Consider the following 21,581-nt stretch of genomic DNA (forward strand, 5'->3'; position numbering starts at 1 on the left):
GAGGAGAAGGAGAAAGGAAGAGGAAATAGGGAGGAGAAGAAGAGGGTGGAGGGAAGAGAAAGTAAGAAGGAAAGAAAAGACAGAGGTGGTAGGTTTGAGGAGAAAGATTACTGTACAATAAAAAAGATGAAAGGGAAGAAAGCCAACCCCAAACAAATATAAAGATATTAAGATAAAGAATGAATTGTTAAACTTTAAAGAATAAAAGAGAACAAATATGAATAAATAGCAATAATTAGAAACACACATACGAACATACAATGTATTTTCTTTGAACAGAATATTTGGCTGGTTCACAAATTTAAACAGTGTTTAGTCATTTCAATTAAATTTACATTTTCTATATTTCCTTTTTGCCATATTTATTCCTCATCTATTTTTTTTAAAAAGAAAACAATATTACCCTTCATCCTCATCTCTAATCTTAATCAAATTCAATTTTCCCGTTCTATTTTATATTATACCCCTTCCCATTGTCATCTATTTTTATATCCATCCTCACATTGGTTAATTATGTAATTATGTAATACAGTTCTTTAATACAAATTCAACATTTTAATATAAATCAATTAGTTATATAACTATCTTTTTTGTATATTAATCAATATGAACATGAATATTCCAATTATTTCCATGCAATCCAATTTCTTACAAATCAATTAATTATATTTACTAAAAATAATAATAAACCAAATAATTTCCCCCATATATTCCTCCAAACCACAACTTAACCATTTCTGCTTTCAACACAATATACAATTAATAGTATCTCAATTATTACAATTCCCTAGTTAAATAGAGCTTTTTTTCTTTTGTGTTTTAAAATCTTGAACTCTCCTCCTAAATTTCCCATTGTTTGCAGTTTTGAACCTTCCTTTTTTGGTGAGGAAAAAGAAAAAGAAATCTCTCTCTGCCTCCTTTTGTCACATTGCAGCAAAGACCCTACTTTTGCTTTCGCTTCTTCAGCATAGCTAGGGGAAAAAAATCTGCTCCAGGAACTCTTTACACTGATCACCTGTAGGGCGGCCCTTTGAAGCCCCGCGGCAAGAGTTTAAACATTTCTTTTCCCTCTAGCCATCAGCTGGGACTCAGGAGGCAGAATGAAAAATCGGAACTTTTTTAAAACGCCACGGGACGCGGGACAAATTGCTAAAAATCGGGACTGTCCCGCCAAAAGCGGGACGTCTGGTCACCTTACGCATAATATGAGTAGCCTTCCAAGAACCATGAATGATGAAACCCAATTGTTATTTTTGCTTTCAGAAAAATGTGATACTTCTCTACGTATTCATAATGGTCATTTTGCTAGTACTTATCAGGACATGTACATAGAAGGTAACGACATTACATTTGTTTGTGATCAGGGATATTCTCCTGCAAACCAGCAGTCAACATCCACTTGCACAAAAAATGGCTGGTCACCTGCTCCAAGTTGTATCCTGACAGGTAAGTTTTAGGAATGGCAGCTAAAAATGCCTGACTTGAAATTGCTTATTGTGCTTTGCTATAGATATTTTTCTTGAATTTGTGATAATTCAGGAGCAGGCATGAAAACAGAGTCCTAACTCCACAGGGAATTATGCTATGATTAGATGAAGGTATGTATGTGCCTAGAAGTATGACAATGTCATACTTTTATTTATTAAACTTTGTCATCTATTTCTTATGTCTTTTACATAAATGATAACATTTTAAAAAAGGTTTATAGAGCATCTTTAAGGCAGATAAAATATTATAATGCAACATTTGATTAATCTGAACAATCAACCATCAGCCCATCTTAAAGCAATGACAATAGATAACTGGAACTGATATTTTAGCATTGAATTCTTCAAAAAAATAAAAGAAATTCAAAAATGATTTTTCTTGACAAACAATTTGTAATCTATTTCGTAAAGAAACAGAGTAGAACAGTAAACATTCCAATTCACTATCCAATCAAAAATCCCCAATGATGGCTCCTCCTGGGGTTCCTCTGGAGTTAGCATAATCGAACTTGATGTGCATAATCAGAGGGAGGTTCAGCCAAATGGATTTCTGCCTATTCTAAAATCTAACATGGGAAAATCACAAACAGATATAATGCCTTATTTTTCTTTGTTTTGTTTTGTTTTCCTATTTTTCTGTTTGGGCAGTAAGATATTGTATAAAAATGTATTTACAGTATTTGTTAAATTTATATGCTGCCCATCTCACCAGCAAGTGACTCCAAGCAGTTTACAACAAGATACAAATAACAATATAAAAGATGAACGCAATAAAATGATAAATGTTAACACTAAATTTGGACTATAAGACGCACCTTTCACCCCCAAAAAGAGGGTGAAAATCTGTGTGCATCTTATAGTCTGAATGTAGCCCTGCCCACCGCCACCCTTCGGATATTTTCAACCTCTGTGTGTCGCATTTTTGGGCAGTTCCAGACAGCGGGGATCTGGGTTGGGGCACAGCCTGAGGACCAAGCCTCTTTGGGACAGTCTGGGGTGGGGGAATCTGCCCGGTGGCTTCGGTAAAAAAGGTGGGTCCCATGGTTTGCGGCTGGTCCCTCCTCTGGCCACCCATCAGGCAGGTCTGGGCAGATAATCACCATGATGACTTCACTCCCCAGCAATGTGAGGAGCTGCCACTGCTGCTGCCACCACCTAAGCCCTCTCCGCACCTGGGAGCCCCTAAAATAAACCATCCCTCCTTTCCAGCCACCGCTGCCCATTGGCCTGATGCAATTCACAGAGCCATGTTTCAGGTGATGGCCGGTTCCCCTGCAATGTGCTTCTGAGAACCAGGGAGGAAAGCATTTTCAGGTGGCAGCGCCAATCGCCTGCCACGTTTGTGGATTCGGGGAGGAAAGCATTTTGCATAGCAGGCAATGGGACTGTGCAGTTGATCAGTCATTTGAAGGGGAGGGGGAAGATGCACACTTTTAACTTTGCACGCGCTGTAGTCGGTGTTGGAGGAGGAGAGGCGGAGGAACTGGGAGTGCTGATGCTTTGGCCCTCTGCCCCCCCCACCCATTCTCAGGCTGCCCCGGATAAGCTATATTTGCTGCCTGAAATATATGAAAATACAGGATAAAATAAAAATATAATACCAGCAACAATAATAATGCTTTGATAAGTCACTGTGCAGTGATAAAACAGGAAGACAGAAAAAAATTGTAAAAATGAATCCCACTTTACAATGCCTCCAGTTTAAGATCTAATATGTCAAGCCAATATCACTACTTTATCCCTACAGTGCTCACAGATTGTAAGTGGAAGAAATAAGGGTCTTTTATTCTCCTATCTTCCACTGTCACTTTCTGTTTCCTTCTTCAGATGCAGGGCAGAAACCCAGGCCAGATTCTGAAAACGCATTAGAAGAACATAGCTAAAAGCTTCACATCTGATGCTAGAACAGATATAAGCAAAACAAATGAACTGATAGAATATTCTGAATATTATGGGTGCCTTACTTTTTTTTTTCTATCCCTTCCCTTCAGAAAGGGGCTGTGACTATATCCGTATAGAAAATGGAAGAATGGCCAAACCATATGAACTATACAGACCATTTCCAATATCGGAGGGACAATCAATTTATTTTTCTTGTAATCATGGTTTTCTGCCTACAAACAAGGAAATGTGGCAAGCAGCAACATGCATCAAATCCCACTATGTCCCAGAACTAAAATGTTTCAGTAAGTAATTCTTTTCCGTTTGCAGTAGATATTGCCAAGTATACAAAACAGGCCAGGGAGATGCTACTCTGACCTCGCTTTAATCTTGAAGAGGGAGATGCTACTCTGACCTTGCCTTAACCTTGAAGAAATAGCATCCAATAGAGATCTCAGCCTATTCTTCAGTACATATGCCTCCTGCAGTAATGCTCTCCACTGCTATCTCTTCTCAAGGGCCCCTAAAGATTGTTTTGGAGCCTACAGTTTGTAAATGTATTTTTACTAAAAACTTAAATGAGAGAGGGGAAGAGCTGCGTCTTTAAAAAAAAAGCAAACCAACAGAAAACTAGTGTTCTTCCTCAGTTTCTTCCTTCTTCATATCTTCTCATCTCTGTGCATTAGATATCACGCATAGTTAAGGTGACCAGATTTTAACATTGGTAAAGAGGGACACCATTGTGTGCGTGGCTTATTTTGTGGGCGTGGCTTGGAGGTCATGTGACTGGGTGGGCGTGGCTAGCTGGTCATGTGACCGGGTGGCCATGGGTATATGTATAGGGACTACTCAGAGGGCTGAGAAAAGTCATTTCTGACAAGTCCTCGCACTTTTGACTGGTCCTCACACTTATGACCATCCTCACATTTATGCCCGTGCAGCATTCTTAACAACCATGTCACTCATTTCACAACTGCTTCTCTTCACCATGGTGATAAGATAGGGCAAAAAACATAAAATGTGAGGACAGTCGTAAGTTTGAGGACTGGTCAAAAGTGCGAGGACCAGTCAAAAATAACTTTTTCAGCCCTCTGAGTAGTCCATATGCACAAAAGGACTAACCAGAGGGCTGAAAAAAGTCATTTCTGACAGGTCCTTGCACTTTTGACTGGTCCTCACACTTATGACCATCCTCACATTTATGCCCGTGCAGCATTCTTAACAACCATGTCACTCATTTCACAACTGTTTCTCTTCACCATGGTGATAAGATAGGGCAAAAAACGTAAAATGTGAGGACAGTCGTAAGTTCGAGGACTGGTCAAAAGTGCGAGGACCAGTCAAAAATAACTTTTTCAGCCCCCTGAGTAGTCCATATGCATAAAAGGATACAGTAATAGAGAGGGATGAAGGAAGGGAAGGGAAATTAGAGTAGGAGTGACGGTAAGAGAGGGAGGAAGAGAGGAGGAGAAGGAGAAAGGAAGAGGAAATAGGGAGGAGAAGAAGAGGGTGGAGGGAAGAGAAAGTAAGAAGGAAAGAAAAGACAGAGGTGGTAGGTTTGAGGAGAAAGATTACTGTACAATAAAAAAGATGAAAGGGAAGAAAGCCAACCCCAAACAAATATAAAGATATTAAGATAAAGAATGAATTGTTAAACTTTAAAGAATAAAAGAGAACAAATATGAATAAATAGCAATAATTAGAAACACACATACGAACATACAATGTATTTTCTTTGAACAGAATATTTGGCTGGTTCACAAATTTAAACAGTGTTTAGTCATTTCAATTAAATTTACATTTTCTATATTTCCTTTTTGCCATATTTATTCCTCATCTATTTTTTTTAAAAAGAAAACAATATTACCCTTCATCCTCATCTCTAATCTTAATCAAATTCAATTTTCCCGTTCTATTTTATATTATACCCCTTCCCATTGTCATCTATTTTTATATCCATCCTCACATTGGTTAATTATGTAATTATGTAATACAGTTCTTTAATACAAATTCAACATTTTAATATAAATCAATTAGTTATATAACTATCTTTTTTGTATATTAATCAATATGAACATGAATATTCCAATTATTTCCATGCAATCCAATTTCTTACAAATCAATTAATTATATTTACTAAAAATAATAATAAACCAAATAATTTCCCCCATATATTCCTCCAAACCACAACTTAACCATTTCTGCTTTCAACACAATATACAATTAATAGTATCTCAATTATTACAATTCCCTAGTTAAATAGAGCTTTTTTTCTTTTGTGTTTTAAAATCTTGAACTCTCCTCCTAAATTTCCCATTGTTTGCAGTTTTGAACCTTCCTTTTTTGGTGAGGAAAAAGAAAAAGAAATCTCTCTCTGCCTCCTTTTGTCACATTGCAGCAAAGACCCTACTTTTGCTTTCGCTTCTTCAGCATAGCTAGGGGAAAAAAATCTGCTCCAGGAACTCTTTACACTGATCACCTGTAGGGCGGCCCTTTGAAGCCCCGCGGCAAGAGTTTAAACATTTCTTTTCCCTCTAGCCATCAGCTGGGACTCAGGAGGCAGAATGAAAAATCGGAACTTTTTTAAAACGCCACGGGACGCGGGACAAATTGCTAAAAATCGGGACTGTCCCGCCAAAAGCGGGACGTCTGGTCACCTTACGCATAATATGAGTAGCCTTCCAAGAACCATGAATGATGAAACCCAATTGTTATTTTTGCTTTCAGAAAAATGTGATACTTCTCTACGTATTCATAATGGTCATTTTGCTAGTACTTATCAGGACATGTACATAGAAGGTAACGACATTACATTTGTTTGTGATCAGGGATATTCTCCTGCAAACCAGCAGTCAACATCCACTTGCACAAAAAATGGCTGGTCACCTGCTCCAAGTTGTATCCTGACAGGTAAGTTTTAGGAATGGCAGCTAAAAATGCCTGACTTGAAATTGCTTATTGTGCTTTGCTATAGATATTTTTCTTGAATTTGTGATAATTCAGGAGCAGGCATGAAAACAGAGTCCTAACTCCACAGGGAATTATGCTATGATTAGATGAAGGTATGTATGTGCCTAGAAGTATGACAATGTCATACTTTTATTTATTAAACTTTGTCATCTATTTCTTATGTCTTTTACATAAATGATAACATTTTAAAAAAGGTTTATAGAGCATCTTTAAGGCAGATAAAATATTATAATGCAACATTTGATTAATCTGAACAATCAACCATCAGCCCATCTTAAAGCAATGACAATAGATAACTGGAACTGATATTTTAGCATTGAATTCTTCAAAAAAATAAAAGAAATTCAAAAATGATTTTTCTTGACAAACAATTTGTAATCTATTTCGTAAAGAAACAGAGTAGAACAGTAAACATTCCAATTCACTATCCAATCAAAAATCCCCAATGATGGCTCCTCCTGGGGTTCCTCTGGAGTTAGCATAATCGAACTTGATGTGCATAATCAGAGGGAGGTTCAGCCAAATGGATTTCTGCCTATTCTAAAATCTAACATGGGAAAATCACAAACAGATATAATGCCTTATTTTTCTTTGTTTTGTTTTGTTTTCCTATTTTTCTGTTTGGGCAGTAAGATATTGTATAAAAATGTATTTACAGTATTTGTTAAATTTATATGCTGCCCATCTCACCAGCAAGTGACTCCAAGCAGTTTACAACAAGATACAAATAACAATATAAAAGATGAACGCAATAAAATGATAAATGTTAACACTAAATTTGGACTATAAGACGCACCTTTCACCCCCAAAAAGAGGGTGAAAATCTGTGTGCATCTTATAGTCTGAATGTAGCCCTGCCCACCGCCACCCTTCGGATATTTTCAACCTCTGTGTGTCGCATTTTTGGGCAGTTCCAGACAGCGGGGATCTGGGTTGGGGCACAGCCTGAGGACCAAGCCTCTTTGGGACAGTCTGGGGTGGGGGAATCTGCCCGGTGGCTTCGGTAAAAAAGGTGGGTCCCATGGTTTGCGGCTGGTCCCTCCTCTGGCCACCCATCAGGCAGGTCTGGGCAGATAATCACCATGATGACTTCACTCCCCAGCAATGTGAGGAGCTGCCACTGCTGCTGCCACCACCTAAGCCCTCTCCGCACCTGGGAGCCCCTAAAATAAACCATCCCTCCTTTCCAGCCACCGCTGCCCATTGGCCTGATGCAATTCACAGAGCCATGTTTCAGGTGATGGCCGGTTCCCCTGCAATGTGCTTCTGAGAACCAGGGAGGAAAGCATTTTCAGGTGGCAGCGCCAATCGCCTGCCACGTTTGTGGATTCGGGGAGGAAAGCATTTTGCATAGCAGGCAATGGGACTGTGCAGTTGATCAGTCATTTGAAGGGGAGGGGGAAGATGCACACTTTTAACTTTGCACGCGCTGTAGTCGGTGTTGGAGGAGGAGAGGCGGAGGAACTGGGAGTGCTGATGCTTTGGCCCTCTGCCCCCCCCACCCATTCTCAGGCTGCCCCGGATAAGCTATATTTGCTGCCTGAAATATATGAAAATACAGGATAAAATAAAAATATAATACCAGCAACAATAATAATGCTTTGATAAGTCACTGTGCAGTGATAAAACAGGAAGACAGAAAAAAATTGTAAAAATGAATCCCACTTTACAATGCCTCCAGTTTAAGATCTAATATGTCAAGCCAATATCACTACTTTATCCCTACAGTGCTCACAGATTGTAAGTGGAAGAAATAAGGGTCTTTTATTCTCCTATCTTCCACTGTCACTTTCTGTTTCCTTCTTCAGATGCAGGGCAGAAACCCAGGCCAGATTCTGAAAACGCATTAGAAGAACATAGCTAAAAGCTTCACATCTGATGCTAGAACAGATATAAGCAAAACAAATGAACTGATAGAATATTCTGAATATTATGGGTGCCTTACTTTTTTTTTTCTATCCCTTCCCTTCAGAAAGGGGCTGTGACTATATCCGTATAGAAAATGGAAGAATGGCCAAACCATATGAACTATACAGACCATTTCCAATATCGGAGGGACAATCAATTTATTTTTCTTGTAATCATGGTTTTCTGCCTACAAACAAGGAAATGTGGCAAGCAGCAACATGCATCAAATCCCACTATGTCCCAGAACTAAAATGTTTCAGTAAGTAATTCTTTTCCGTTTGCAGTAGATATTGCCAAGTATACAAAACAGGCCAGGGAGATGCTACTCTGACCTCGCTTTAATCTTGAAGAGGGAGATGCTACTCTGACCTTGCCTTAACCTTGAAGAAATAGCATCCAATAGAGATCTCAGCCTATTCTTCAGTACATATGCCTCCTGCAGTAATGCTCTCCACTGCTATCTCTTCTCAAGGGCCCCTAAAGATTGTTTTGGAGCCTACAGTTTGTAAATGTATTTTTACTAAAAACTTAAATGAGAGAGGGGAAGAGCTGCGTCTTTAAAAAAAAAGCAAACCAACAGAAAACTAGTGTTCTTCCTCAGTTTCTTCCTTCTTCATATCTTCTCATCTCTGTGCATTAGATATCACGCATAGTTAAGGTGACCAGATTTTAACATTGGTAAAGAGGGACACCATTGTGTGCGTGGCTTATTTTGTGGGCGTGGCTTGGAGGTCATGTGACTGGGTGGGCGTGGCTAGCTGGTCATGTGACCGGGTGGCCATGGGTATATGTATAGGGACTACTCAGAGGGCTGAGAAAAGTCATTTCTGACAAGTCCTCGCACTTTTGACTGGTCCTCACACTTATGACCATCCTCACATTTATGCCCGTGCAGCATTCTTAACAACCATGTCACTCATTTCACAACTGCTTCTCTTCACCATGGTGATAAGATAGGGCAAAAAACATAAAATGTGAGGACAGTCGTAAGTTTGAGGACTGGTCAAAAGTGCGAGGACCAGTCAAAAATAACTTTTTCAGCCCTCTGAGTAGTCCATATGCACAAAAGGACTAACCAGAGGGCTGAAAAAAGTCATTTCTGACAGGTCCTTGCACTTTTGACTGGTCCTCACACTTATGACCATCCTCACATTTATGCCCGTGCAGCATTCTTAACAACCATGTCACTCATTTCACAACTGTTTCTCTTCACCATGGTGATAAGATAGGGCAAAAAACGTAAAATGTGAGGACAGTCGTAAGTTCGAGGACTGGTCAAAAGTGCGAGGACCAGTCAAAAATAACTTTTTCAGTCCCCTGAGTAGTCCATATGCATAAAAGGATACAGTAATAGAGAGGGATGAAGGAAGGGAAGGGAAATTAGAGTAGGAGTGACGGTAAGAGAGGGAGGAAGAGAGGAGGAGAAGGAGAAAGGAAGAGGAAATAGGGAGGAGAAGAAGAGGGTGGAGGGAAGAGAAAGTAAGAAGGAAAGAAAAGACAGAGGTGGTAGGTTTGAGGAGAAAGATTACTGTACAATAAAAAAGATGAAAGGGAAGAAAGCCAACCCCAAACAAATATAAAGATATTAAGATAAAGAATGAATTGTTAAACTTTAAAGAATAAAAGAGAACAAATATGAATAAATAGCAATAATTAGAAACACACATACGAACATACAATGTATTTTCTTTGAACAGAATATTTGGCTGGTTCACAAATTTAAACAGTGTTTAGTCATTTCAATTAAATTTACATTTTCTATATTTCCTTTTTGCCATATTTATTCCTCATCTATTTTTTTTAAAAAGAAAACAATATTACCCTTCATCCTCATCTCTAATCTTAATCAAATTCAATTTTCCCGTTCTATTTTATATTATACCCCTTCCCATTGTCATCTATTTTTATATCCATCCTCACATTGGTTAATTATGTAATTATGTAATACAGTTCTTTAATACAAATTCAACATTTTAATATAAATCAATTAGTTATATAACTATCTTTTTTGTATATTAATCAATATGAACATGAATATTCCAATTATTTCCATGCAATCCAATTTCTTACAAATCAATTAATTATATTTACTAAAAATAATAATAAACCAAATAATTTCCCCCATATATTCCTCCAAACCACAACTTAACCATTTCTGCTTTCAACACAATATACAATTAATAGTATCTCAATTATTACAATTCCCTAGTTAAATAGAGCTTTTTTTCTTTTGTGTTTTAAAATCTTGAACTCTCCTCCTAAATTTCCCATTGTTTGCAGTTTTGAACCTTCCTTTTTTGGTGAGGAAAAAGAAAAAGAAATCTCTCTCTGCCTCCTTTTGTCACATTGCAGCAAAGACCCTACTTTTGCTTTCGCTTCTTCAGCATAGCTAGGGGAAAAAAATCTGCTCCAGGAACTCTTTACACTGATCACCTGTAGGGCGGCCCTTTGAAGCCCCGCGGCAAGAGTTTAAACATTTCTTTTCCCTCTAGCCATCAGCTGGGACTCAGGAGGCAGAATGAAAAATCGGAACTTTTTTAAAACGCCACGGGACGCGGGACAAATTGCTAAAAATCGGGACTGTCCCGCCAAAAGCGGGACGTCTGGTCACCTTACGCATAATATGAGTAGCCTTCCAAGAACCATGAATGATGAAACCCAATTGTTATTTTTGCTTTCAGAAAAATGTGATACTTCTCTACGTATTCATAATGGTCATTTTGCTAGTACTTATCAGGACATGTACATAGAAGGTAACGACATTACATTTGTTTGTGATCAGGGATATTCTCCTGCAAACCAGCAGTCAACATCCACTTGCACAAAAAATGGCTGGTCACCTGCTCCAAGTTGTATCCTGACAGGTAAGTTTTAGGAATGGCAGCTAAAAATGCCTGACTTGAAATTGCTTATTGTGCTTTGCTATAGATATTTTTCTTGAATTTGTGATAATTCAGGAGCAGGCGTGAAAACAGAGTCCTATCTCCACAGGGAATTATGCTATGATTAGATGAAGGTATGTATGTGCCTAGAAGTATGACAATGTCATACTTTTATTTATTAAACTTTGTCATCTATTTCTTATGTCTTTTACATAAATGATAACATTTTAAAAAAGGTTTATAGAGCATCTTTAAGGCAGATAAAATATTATAATGCAACATTTGATTAATCTGAACAATCAACCATCAGCCCATCTTAAAGCAATGACAATAGATAACTGGAACTGATATTTTAGCATTGAATTCTTCAAAAAAATAAAAGAAATTCAAAAATGATTTTTCTTGACAAACAATTTGTAATCTATTTCGTAAAGAAACAGAGTAGAACAGTAAACATTCCAATTCACTATCCAATCAAAAATCCCCAATGATGGCTCCTCCTGGGGTTCCTCTGGAGTTAGCATAATCGAACTTGATGTGCATAATCAGAGGGAGGTTCAGCCAAATGGATTTCTGCCTATTCTAAAATCTAACATGGGAAAATCACAAACAGATATAATGCCTTATTTTTCTTTGTTTTGTTTTGTTTTCCTATTTTTCTGTTTGGGCAGTAAGATATTGTATAAAAATGTATTTACAGTATTTGTTAAATTTATATGCTGCCCATCTCACCAGCAAGTGACTCCAAGCAGTTTACAACAAGATACAAATAACAATATAAAAGATGAACGCAATAAAATGATAAATGTTAACACTAAATTTGGACTATAAGACGCACCTTTCACCCCCAAAAAGAGGGTGAAAATCTGTGTGCATCTTATAGTCTGAATGTAGCCCTGCCCACCGCCACCCTTCGGATATTTTCAACCTCTGTGTGTCGCATTTTTGGGCAGTTCCAGACAGCGGGGATCTGGGTTGGGGCACAGCCTGAGGACCAAGCCTCTTTGGGACAGTCTGGGGTGGGGAATCTGCCCGGTGGCTTCGGTAAAAAAGGTGGGTCCCATGGTTTGCGGCTGGTCCCTCCTCTGGCCACCCATCGGGCAGGTCTGGGCAGATAATCACCATGATGACTTCACTCCCCAGCAATGTGAGGAACTGCCACCGCTGCTGCCACCACCTAAGCCCTCTCCGCACCTGGGAGCCCCTAAAATAAACCATCCCTCCTTTCCAGCCACTGCTGCCCATTGGCCTGATGCAATTCACAGAGCCATGTTTCAGGTGATGGCCGGTTCCCCTGCAATGTGCTTCTGAGAACCAGGGAGGAAAGCATTTTCAGGTGGCAGCGCCAATCGCCTGCCACGTTTGTGGATTCGGGGAGGAAAGCATTTTGCATAGCAAGGAATGGGAGTGTGCAGTTGATCAGTCATTTGAAGGGGAGGGGGAAGATGCACACTTTTAACTTTGCACGCACTGTAGTCGGTGTTGGAGGAGGAGAGGCGGAGGAACTGGGAGTGCTGATGCTCTGGCCCTCTGCCCCCCCCATCCATTCTCAGGCTGCCCCGGATAAGCTATATTTGCTGCCTGAAATATATGAAAATACAGGATAAAATAAAAATATAATACCAGCAAAAATAATAATGCTTTGATAAGTCACTGTGCAGTGATAAAACAGGAAGACAGAAAAAAATTGTAAAAATGAATCCCACTTTACAATGCCTCCAGTTTAAGATCTAATATGTCAAGCCAATATCACTACTTTATCCCTACAGTGCTCACAGATAGTAAGTGGAAGAAATAAAGGTCTTTTATTCTCCTATCTTCCACTGTCACTTTCTGTTTCCTTCTTCAGATGCAGGGCAGAAACCCAGGCCAGATTCTGAAAACGCATTAGAAGAACATAGCTAAAAGCTTCACATCTGATGCTAGAACAGATATAAGCAAAACAAATGAACTGATAGAATATTCTGAATATTATGGGTGCCTTACTTTTTTTTTTCTATCCCTTCCCTTCAGAAAGGGGCTGTGACTATATCCGTATAGAAAATGGAAGAATGGCCAAACCATATGAACTGTACAGACCATTTCCAATATCGGAGGGACAATCAATTTATTTTTCTTGTAATCATGGTTTTCTGCCTACAAACAAGGAAATGTGGCAAGCAGCAACATGCATCAAATCCCACTATGTCCCAGAACTAAAATGTTTCAGTAAGTAATTCTTTTCCGTTTGCAGTAGATATTGCCAAGTATACAAAACAGGCCAGGGAGATGCTACTCTGACCTCGCTTTAATCTTGAAGAGGGAGATGCTACTCTGACCTTGCCTTAACCTTGAAGAAATAGCATCCAATAGAGATCTCAGCCTATTCTTCAGTACATATGCCTCCTGCAGTAATGCTTGTACTGCTATCTCTTCTCAAGGGCCCCTAAAGATTGTTTTGGAGCCTACAGTTTGTAAATGTATTTGTACTAAAAACTTAAAAGAGAGAGGGGAAGAGCTGCGTCTTTAAAAAAAAAAAGCAAACCAACAGAAAACTAGTGTTCTTCCTCAGTTTCTTCCTTCTTCATATCTTCTCATCTCTGTGCATTAGATATCACGCATAGTATGAGTAGCCTTCCAAGAACCATGAATGATGAAACCCAATTGTTATTTTTGCTTTCAGAAAAATGTGATACTTCTCTACGTATTCATAATGGTCATTTTGCTAGTACTTATCAGGACATGTACATAGAAGGTAACGACATTACATTTGTTTGTGATCAGGGATATTCTCCTGCAAACCAGCAGTCAACATCCACTTGCACAAAAAATGGCTGGTCACCTGCTCCAAGTTGTATCCTGACAGGTAAGTTTTAGGAATGGCAGCTAAAAATGCCTGACTTGAAATTGCTTATTGTGCTTTGCTATAGATATTTTTCTTGAATTTGTGATAATTCAGGAGCAGGCGTGAAAACAGAGTCCTATCTCCACAGGGAATTATGCTATGATTAGATGAAGGTATGTATGTGCCTAGAAGTATGACAATGTCATACTTTTATTTATTAAACTTTGTCATCTATTTCTTATGTCTTTTACATAAATGATAAAATTTTAAAAAAGGTTTATAGAGCATCTTTAAGGCAGATAAAATATTATAATGCAACATTTGATTAATCTGAACAATCAACCATCAGCCCATCTTAAAGCAATGACAATAGATAACTGGAATTGATATTTTAGCATGCAGATTCTTGAATTCTTCAAAAAAATAAAAGAAATTCAAAAATGATTTTTCTTGACAAACAATTTGTAATCTATTTCATAAAGAAACAGAGTAGAACAGTAAACATTCCAATTCACTATCCAATCAAAATCCCCTATGATGGCTCCTCCTGGGGTTCCTCTGGAGTTAGCATAATCGAACTTGATGTGCATAATCAGAGGGAGGTTCAGCCAAATGGATTTCTGCCTATTCTAAAATCTAACATGGGAAAATCACAAACAGATATAATGCCTTATTTTTCTTTGTTTTGTTTTGTTTTCCTTTTTTTCTGTTTGGGCAGTAAGATATTGTATAAAAATGTATTTATTTGTTAAATTTATATGCTGCCCATCTCTCCAGCAAGTGACTCCAAGCAGTTTACAACAACATACAAATAACAATATAAACGATGAATGCAATAAAATGATAAATGTTAACACTAAATTAGCAAAATAGCCAAGGAAGGGACCAATAGACAATGGGGTGAAAGTGCAGACTTCTCTTAATCAACTAACCACCTCCAGTATAAAACACCCCAATCCAATGCCCGTAGGCCAATCAGCAGAGCCAGGTTTTAATTATAATAAGTAAAACAAGATTAAGCTATGTCTTAGAAATTGCTGTAGGGTTTCCAACTACACATCTCCAAAAAATTTTAGTTAACACAAAATGAGCTAAAATTTGCCATGATATAAATTCAGACTGATCCATTGAAGATATTTTGATTTCCTAACAAAAAGCAAAGCAACAAGCAAAAAGGAGGAAGGGATGGTAGTAGCTTGGAGAAATCATATGAAATAGCCAAACTGCTGAACTGAATGTTAGTCGTTGGGAAATTACCTGAAGAGCTATGAAGGGCTGGCTGCTCCTTGTTGTTGTTTTTCTTCTCTGGCCAGGCTGCTCTTCTCAAAAGGGTAAGTTAAGAAAAGAAATCAAGAGGAAAACAGTTTCTGCTGCATTCATTAAAGGCCCAATTATTTTTAGCAAAAGCAAATAGTTCAATTTTTCATTTGAGGCTTTCTAGAAATTTGTAATGCCCAAATTCTTTAAGAATATCGTTTAGCATTCCAATCCCTTTTTTCAAATACAACATTTTTCAGTAATTGATTTGTGAATAGCAAAATATTTTGTGTCAGTATTATAAATTCAAACCCATCTGGAGGAGTTTTTTTCAGTTAATAAAGAACTTGATGCGATAATAACCAAGTGATTATCATGTCTAACATAAGGCTTCCTAAATCAGAGTGACTGAAATTATAGAGATGTATTTCAGTTGGGTTTATATCAGGATAAATGCAAAGAAATTAGTGGATGTCTAAATTGGTGATTATATCTTTCACAAAAAGACAAGGAGGATAATATTCATTTCACAAGACACTGAAGCTGAGACTATATTTTCAGATAGTCATACTAATCAGACTTTTGAGTCAATCATATATTTATCACTGTTTTTGATGGTTGCAAAAATCATTCATGAAGGAAAAGGAAGAAAAGAACTGGCCTCAATCAACAGAGAGTATAGAAGGTAGTCTATACTTTGCAGTAATTATAAAATTAACTGATAATTGTTACAATAAATAGCTAATACTAACTCATTTCAGGCTCTTACTTTCAAATTTGATAGCTGAAGGGTTAGAGATAGTTATTCTACAATTATTTTCTTCTCCTGTTTCTTCCCAGCATGGCTGATTTGAAATTTATATTTGAATAATACTTTTGTGTGTTTGTATGTGTCTGTATATTATTCCACTATTGTATTCTCTTAGAACTCCTCTGCCTTTTACACAAGGAACATTGTCTTGCTTAAAAGACATTGTGGATCTTAGGTGCTTTAGTTCATGACTGTAACAGCTGAGAGACAAAAGGAAAATGAGGGGAAAAGAAAGAGAAAAATCTATTTACTCAGATCTCTAATTATTTTACTCTATTGCAACATAGAATTTTCCACATAAACTTTAATCTCTTTATCAAAGGAATTCTTTACTGTAAAATTTTTTATATGTCATCTGATCTTTCTCAGCTCCTTGTACAACAAGTGAAGAAGATATGAGACAACACAATATAAGGCTCAGGTGGATGCAAAAGCTTTCAATATATAGAGAGGAGGGAAATCTTGTTGAATTTCAATGTATCAGAGGCTATCAACCACATCCAAGTTCCAGCTCATTTAGAGTTCAATGCATGGAAGGGAAACTTCACTATCCAGATTGCATTCCTATATGCATATTTTCATAAAAATACTTTAATTTGCCAATATTAACATTTCTTTCCTCTGTCTATATCTACAGTATAGCTATATTCCTATATATCTAGGCATTGACAAAAGCACTTTAAATATTTAAAAGGCCAAAACTCTGGCAACTAAAGTTGTGGTTGTAATGGATTCTAAAGTAACTTGGTCTTCTGCAGTTCTTCTAAATCAAAACACTTGTTAAGATCCTTGTGATCTAAATAAAGTTCCTTCCATTCAGAGCAATGGGAGAGAAGTTCTATGGGGATGGGGGTAATACTTAAAAACAAAGAGGAATGGGACAGGGGGAAAAAAATCTGCCAGCATTTCATCTCTTCTGGTCTGTTGCTAAATCCTAACAGATTCCAAGATCAGGAAATTCCTCTGTCCTGGGGCTGAAATGAGTAGAAACCAGTGGTGGGTTTCAAATTTTTTTACTACCGGTTCTGTGGGTGTGGCTTGGTGGGCGTGGCATGGCTTGGTGGCTGTGGCTTGGCGGGCATGGCAGAGGAAGGATACTGTAAAATCTCCATTCCCTCCCCAATCCAGGGAAGGTTACTGCAAAATCCCCATTTTCTCCCAATTAGCTGGGACTCAGGAGGCAGAGAATAGATGGGGGCCACCAGTCAGAGGTGGTATTTACCGGTATTCCAAACTACTCCAAATTTCTGCTACTGGTTCTCCAGAACTGGTCAGAACCTGCTGAAACCCACCTCTGATGGAAACTCTACTTTAAACTAAGTGAGCTATTTTCACTGATTTCATTGCCTTTGAATGAATGTTTCCAAATGAACGCCCATACATTTTACTTTATTTATTTCATTTCCACTGATATTGAAATATTCTCCTTCCCTTTGAACTTGCATATGCAATTTACTCATGTGTCTACATACATATTTGTACAGATAGTCCTTGTCTTATGACCACAAGTGAGCCCAAAATTTTTGTTTCTAAGTGAAACATTTGTTAAGTCAACTTTGCCCCATATTACAACCTTTTGTGCCGCAGTTGTTAAGGGAATCACTGCAGTTGTTAAGTTAGTGACAAGTAAATCTGGCATCCCCATTGACTTTACTTGTCAGAAGGTCACAAAAGGTGATCACATGATCCCAGGACCCTGCAACCATCATAAATATGATACAATTGCCTGCATTCAAATTTTGATCATGTGACTATAGGGATGCTGCAACGGTCATAAGTGTGAAAAATAGTCATGTCATTTTTTTTGTAACTTTGAGCAGTCACTAAATGAATCTTTGTAAGTCAAAGACTACCTGTAAATATCTGTCAAAAGACCCAAGACTAGATTTAAAAAAAAATTAAATGAATTAGTAAGCACTGTAAAACATTCATTACATGTACAATAAGGTATCCCATATTTCCAACCTTAGAATAAATGAAAAAATAGGTTGAACACGAAGACCCTCTGAAATGAATTGGATGAGATAGATTATCAATCATTAAATGAAATGTTATTGACTTCAAGAGACTACCAGACCCGACCTAAAGATTACTTGCTTTCTCTTGGAAACTTAGGGTGCACACTGATTGCATTTGTTGTACTGAGGACAATAGAATCAATGAAAATAACCCACTGAAGTGAAATAACAGTTTCCACTCATTTCAGCCTTAGGACAGAGGGATCTTCTGGTCTTCAGTTTTGGAATCATAGTACTTCTCTCCCATTGCTCTGAATGGAAGGAATTTCATTTGGATCACAGGAATATTATTGTACAACGGGGATTGCGTTTGAAATTGCAATGAATACAAATGGTATTAGTGAAATACAAATTTTTGTTGTGATTTACATATAAATATCAAACATTTCTGTAGTGAACATTTTACAGGTAGTCTTTGACTTACAACAGTCCATTTAGAGACCGTTCAAAGTTACAACAGCACTGAAGAAAGTGGCCATTTTTCACAGTTATGACCTTTGCAGCATCCCCATGATCACATGATCAACATTCAGATACTTGGCAACTGACTCATATTTATGACGGTTGCTGTATTCCAAGGTAATGTGATCACCTTTTGTGACCTTCTAACCAGCAATAGGAAAGCCTGATTCACTTAACAATCAGGCTATTAATTTAATAACTTTTGAGTCCCTTGAGTAATTTCTTTGGTGTAAAAATGTAGATACTGAATTTTCTTTCCCATGTAGTTTGATATCTTAAAATTATTACATTCTGCTGCAGATCAGATAAATCAGTTTAAAAAAGAATTACATAAAATATACAGATGCAAATTTATTTCTTTACTGTTCACTTTTTGTTTTACAGGTCTAAGTAAATGAACAACAGGACATATGCAGCACCCTTTAAACCAGAAGATGAATATATCATTCTCTTCATGACCACATGAAGCTGGATTGCATACAGTTATAAAGCCTAGTCTGTAAAAGACGAATTCTGCCAACTATAATTACTGGGGAAATGATCTCATTTAAAAACAAGTTTATAGACTATCTTTAAGGCAGATAAAATAATATCCATGTGCGAATAGGCGGCAATGTAAATTATCTAAATAAATAAATAAATTATAAGGTAACATCATAAATAACATTTTCAAAATTTATCTCAAGTGAGGAATGAAGAATTTATATATACATTTTACCTTTCAACTTTTGATTAATCTGAATGATCAAACAGCAGCTCATCTTAAACAATGATTATAGATAATTGTAATTGATAATTTTAGCATATAGATGTAAAAGAAAGGAAAAATATCTTAAGGGGGCAATCACATGAGGATTGAAGGGGAAGTTTGGAAAGGGGTATCAGAAATATTCATCATTCCCCCCCCCCCAAAAAAAAAACCTGGGGAGGAGGGGGGAAAGAGTGGTGTATTACATAGACAATATCCATCTCCTGGATATGGTAAATTTTTTCATTCTTATGGAAGACCACCAGATACCCTCGACTTCCCTGGTGTCATTGTGAAGTTTGTAGAGCAACAAGTTGAGGAGTACACATTTCACCAATTTTAACAACCCATTGCAATTACTTGTGGACAACATTGTGTATTTTTCCTACTGGATTGATTTTGGAAGAGGGAGGGGGAGGGGGAGGGGGAGGAGGAGGAGGAGGACGAGGAGAAGAAGAAGAAGAAGAAGAAGAAGAAGAAGAAGAAGAAGAAGAAGAAGAAGAAGAAGAAGAAGAAGAAGAAGAAGAAGAAGAAGAAGAAGAAGAAGAAGAGGAGGAGGAGGAGGAGGAGGAGGAGGAGGAGGAGGAGGAGGAGGAGGAGACAAAAGATTTTCAGTAGTTTCGGACAAAAGATTTTGGATGCGTCATAATGAAGCCGAGCCAAACAAGATTTTTTTCTCACATTAGATCTTTTTCTCATTTTATTAAATTTTCCCATGAGGAACGCAGAGGACACTAATCATTCATTCATTCATTCCAGTGGTGAAATCCAATTTTTTTTACTACTGATTTTGTGGGCCTGGCTTGGTGGGCATGGTGTGGCTTGGTGGGTGTGGCAGGGGAAGGATACTGCAAAATCTCCATTCCCACTCCACTCCAGGGGAAGGATACTGCAAACTCCTCATTCTCTCCCCACTCCTGGGGGAAGGATATTGCAAAATCTCCATTCCCACCCCACTCTGGGGCCAGCCAGAGGTGGTATTTGCCGGTTTTCCGAACTACTCATAATTTCCGCTACCGGTTCTCTGAACTGCTCAAAATTTCCGCTACCGGTTCTCCAGAACCTGTCAGAACCTGCTGGATTTCACCCATGATTCATTCATTCATTTAATTATTCATTATTTGTTGATAGAATAACTAACTTCTATCATTGGATGACCACGGGTTGGGAACCATACAAACTCACTCAGAAATATCAAAATAATATTTATTAGCTTGAAAGATTCTAGGGTTGTGTAATAAGAAATCTGTAAGAAGTCAATTTGTCCAGAATCACTAGGTTTTTTTCTTAAATGCTTAATGCTTAAATCTATAGGGAGCAAAAATGCTTTTGAAACCCAGAAAATTTAAAAATTTAAAAAACCCTAACCCTAACCTTCAACCATATCACAGCAGAAATTGACCAAACCTGGTCTTTGTGTAAGGGAGATTTTCCATTGCAATGTGGCTTTGTTATCAGGTTTAGGGTTAGAATATTCTAGGGTTAGAATCCCTGTTGAGTAATTTTTCTAAACAGTGAGAATGCAGTTTTGGTACAAGCACTCATGTTGTTTTAGCTGCTTTTAAAACTTCTGTATTGGATATATTGTAAATAACACAGAGTAATTTAGAAGCTGGCTAACCTAACAAATCTCACATATACTGTGAGTAAATTAATAAATATATGTAAGAGATAATGTAAAATATCTTTCTTTCTACTTCATATATTTATAATATTGTTTTGCTTATTGTTTATATTGTTTAAGTGAGTCAGGCAGTTTAGTTAATAACTAATAACAGTTGTAGGAGTAATGAAAAATGTGGAGGGAGATACGAAAGGGAATAAACTGATTTGCTGAACTCTCTAACATATTTGCCCTATTGCAACATAGATTTTTCTATATCTAAACAGTGATCCCATTCTCAAACAAATTATTCAGGGTAAAATTAGCATCTGATTTATGCCCTTTTGCAGTTCCTCAAATAACAAGGGAAGAAGATTTGAGATGCAACAAAATATAGCTAAGGTGGGAGGAATGGGACCAAACATATTCTGAAGATGAAAGTACAATTGAATTTCAATCTAAAAGAGGTTATCAGCACACTCATATTTCAGACCATTTAGAGCAGGGCTATCAAACTTCCAGCCTGCTAGCCAGATGTGTCATGCATTGGCCATTCCTACACCCAGTTTACTGAAGGGGGAAAAAGTCCTGATACGTCACATGACACAGCCATGATGACGTGAATTTAACACCCCTGATTTAGAGTTTGATTTAATTTGATTTGATTTATTAGATTTCTATACCGCCCTTCTCCCGAAGGACTCAGGGCGGTATACAGCCATATTAAAAC

At 37.6% G+C, this 21,581-nt stretch overlaps 1 protein-coding gene and 2 long non-coding RNA genes across 4 annotated transcripts; all 3 read left to right on the plus strand.

Annotated features, from left to right (window-relative positions):
- The first annotated feature begins 1,035 nt into the window (after positions 1–1,035).
- On the plus strand, positions 1,036–3,673 carry LOC148114694 (uncharacterized). Its single transcript, XR_015733173.1, has 2 exons — positions 1,036–1,446; positions 3,479–3,673. It is a non-coding gene; the product is annotated as an uncharacterized LOC148114694 (long non-coding RNA).
- A 2,194-nt stretch (positions 3,674–5,867) lies between these two features.
- On the plus strand, positions 5,868–8,505 carry LOC148114695 (uncharacterized). The gene is made up of 2 exons (XR_015733174.1): positions 5,868–6,278; positions 8,311–8,505. It is a non-coding gene; the product is annotated as an uncharacterized LOC148114695 (long non-coding RNA).
- A 2,334-nt stretch (positions 8,506–10,839) lies between these two features.
- LOC132711356 (complement factor H-like) lies at positions 10,840–19,147 on the plus strand. Of its 2 annotated transcripts, none has more exons than XM_060690094.2 (4): positions 10,840–11,110; positions 13,142–13,336; positions 13,892–13,973; positions 18,885–19,147. In XM_060690094.2, exons 1-4 carry the CDS (start codon positions 10,870–10,872, stop codon positions 18,892–18,894), a joined length of 528 nt encoding a protein of 175 aa, XP_060546077.1. In that variant the 5' UTR covers positions 10,840–10,869; the 3' UTR covers positions 18,895–19,147. The 2 variants fall into 2 exon arrangements, with proteins under 2 accessions (XP_060546077.1, XP_060546075.1); XM_060690092.2 differs by having other exon boundaries at positions 10,857–11,110; positions 13,791–13,973.
- Positions 19,148–21,581: the final 2,434 nt, after the last annotated feature.

This window comes from Pantherophis guttatus, chromosome 3, assembly GCF_059756535.1.
Source record: "Pantherophis guttatus breed Tessera chromosome 3, ASM5975653v1, whole genome shotgun sequence".
NCBI lineage: Eukaryota > Metazoa > Chordata > Lepidosauria > Squamata > Colubridae > Pantherophis > Pantherophis guttatus.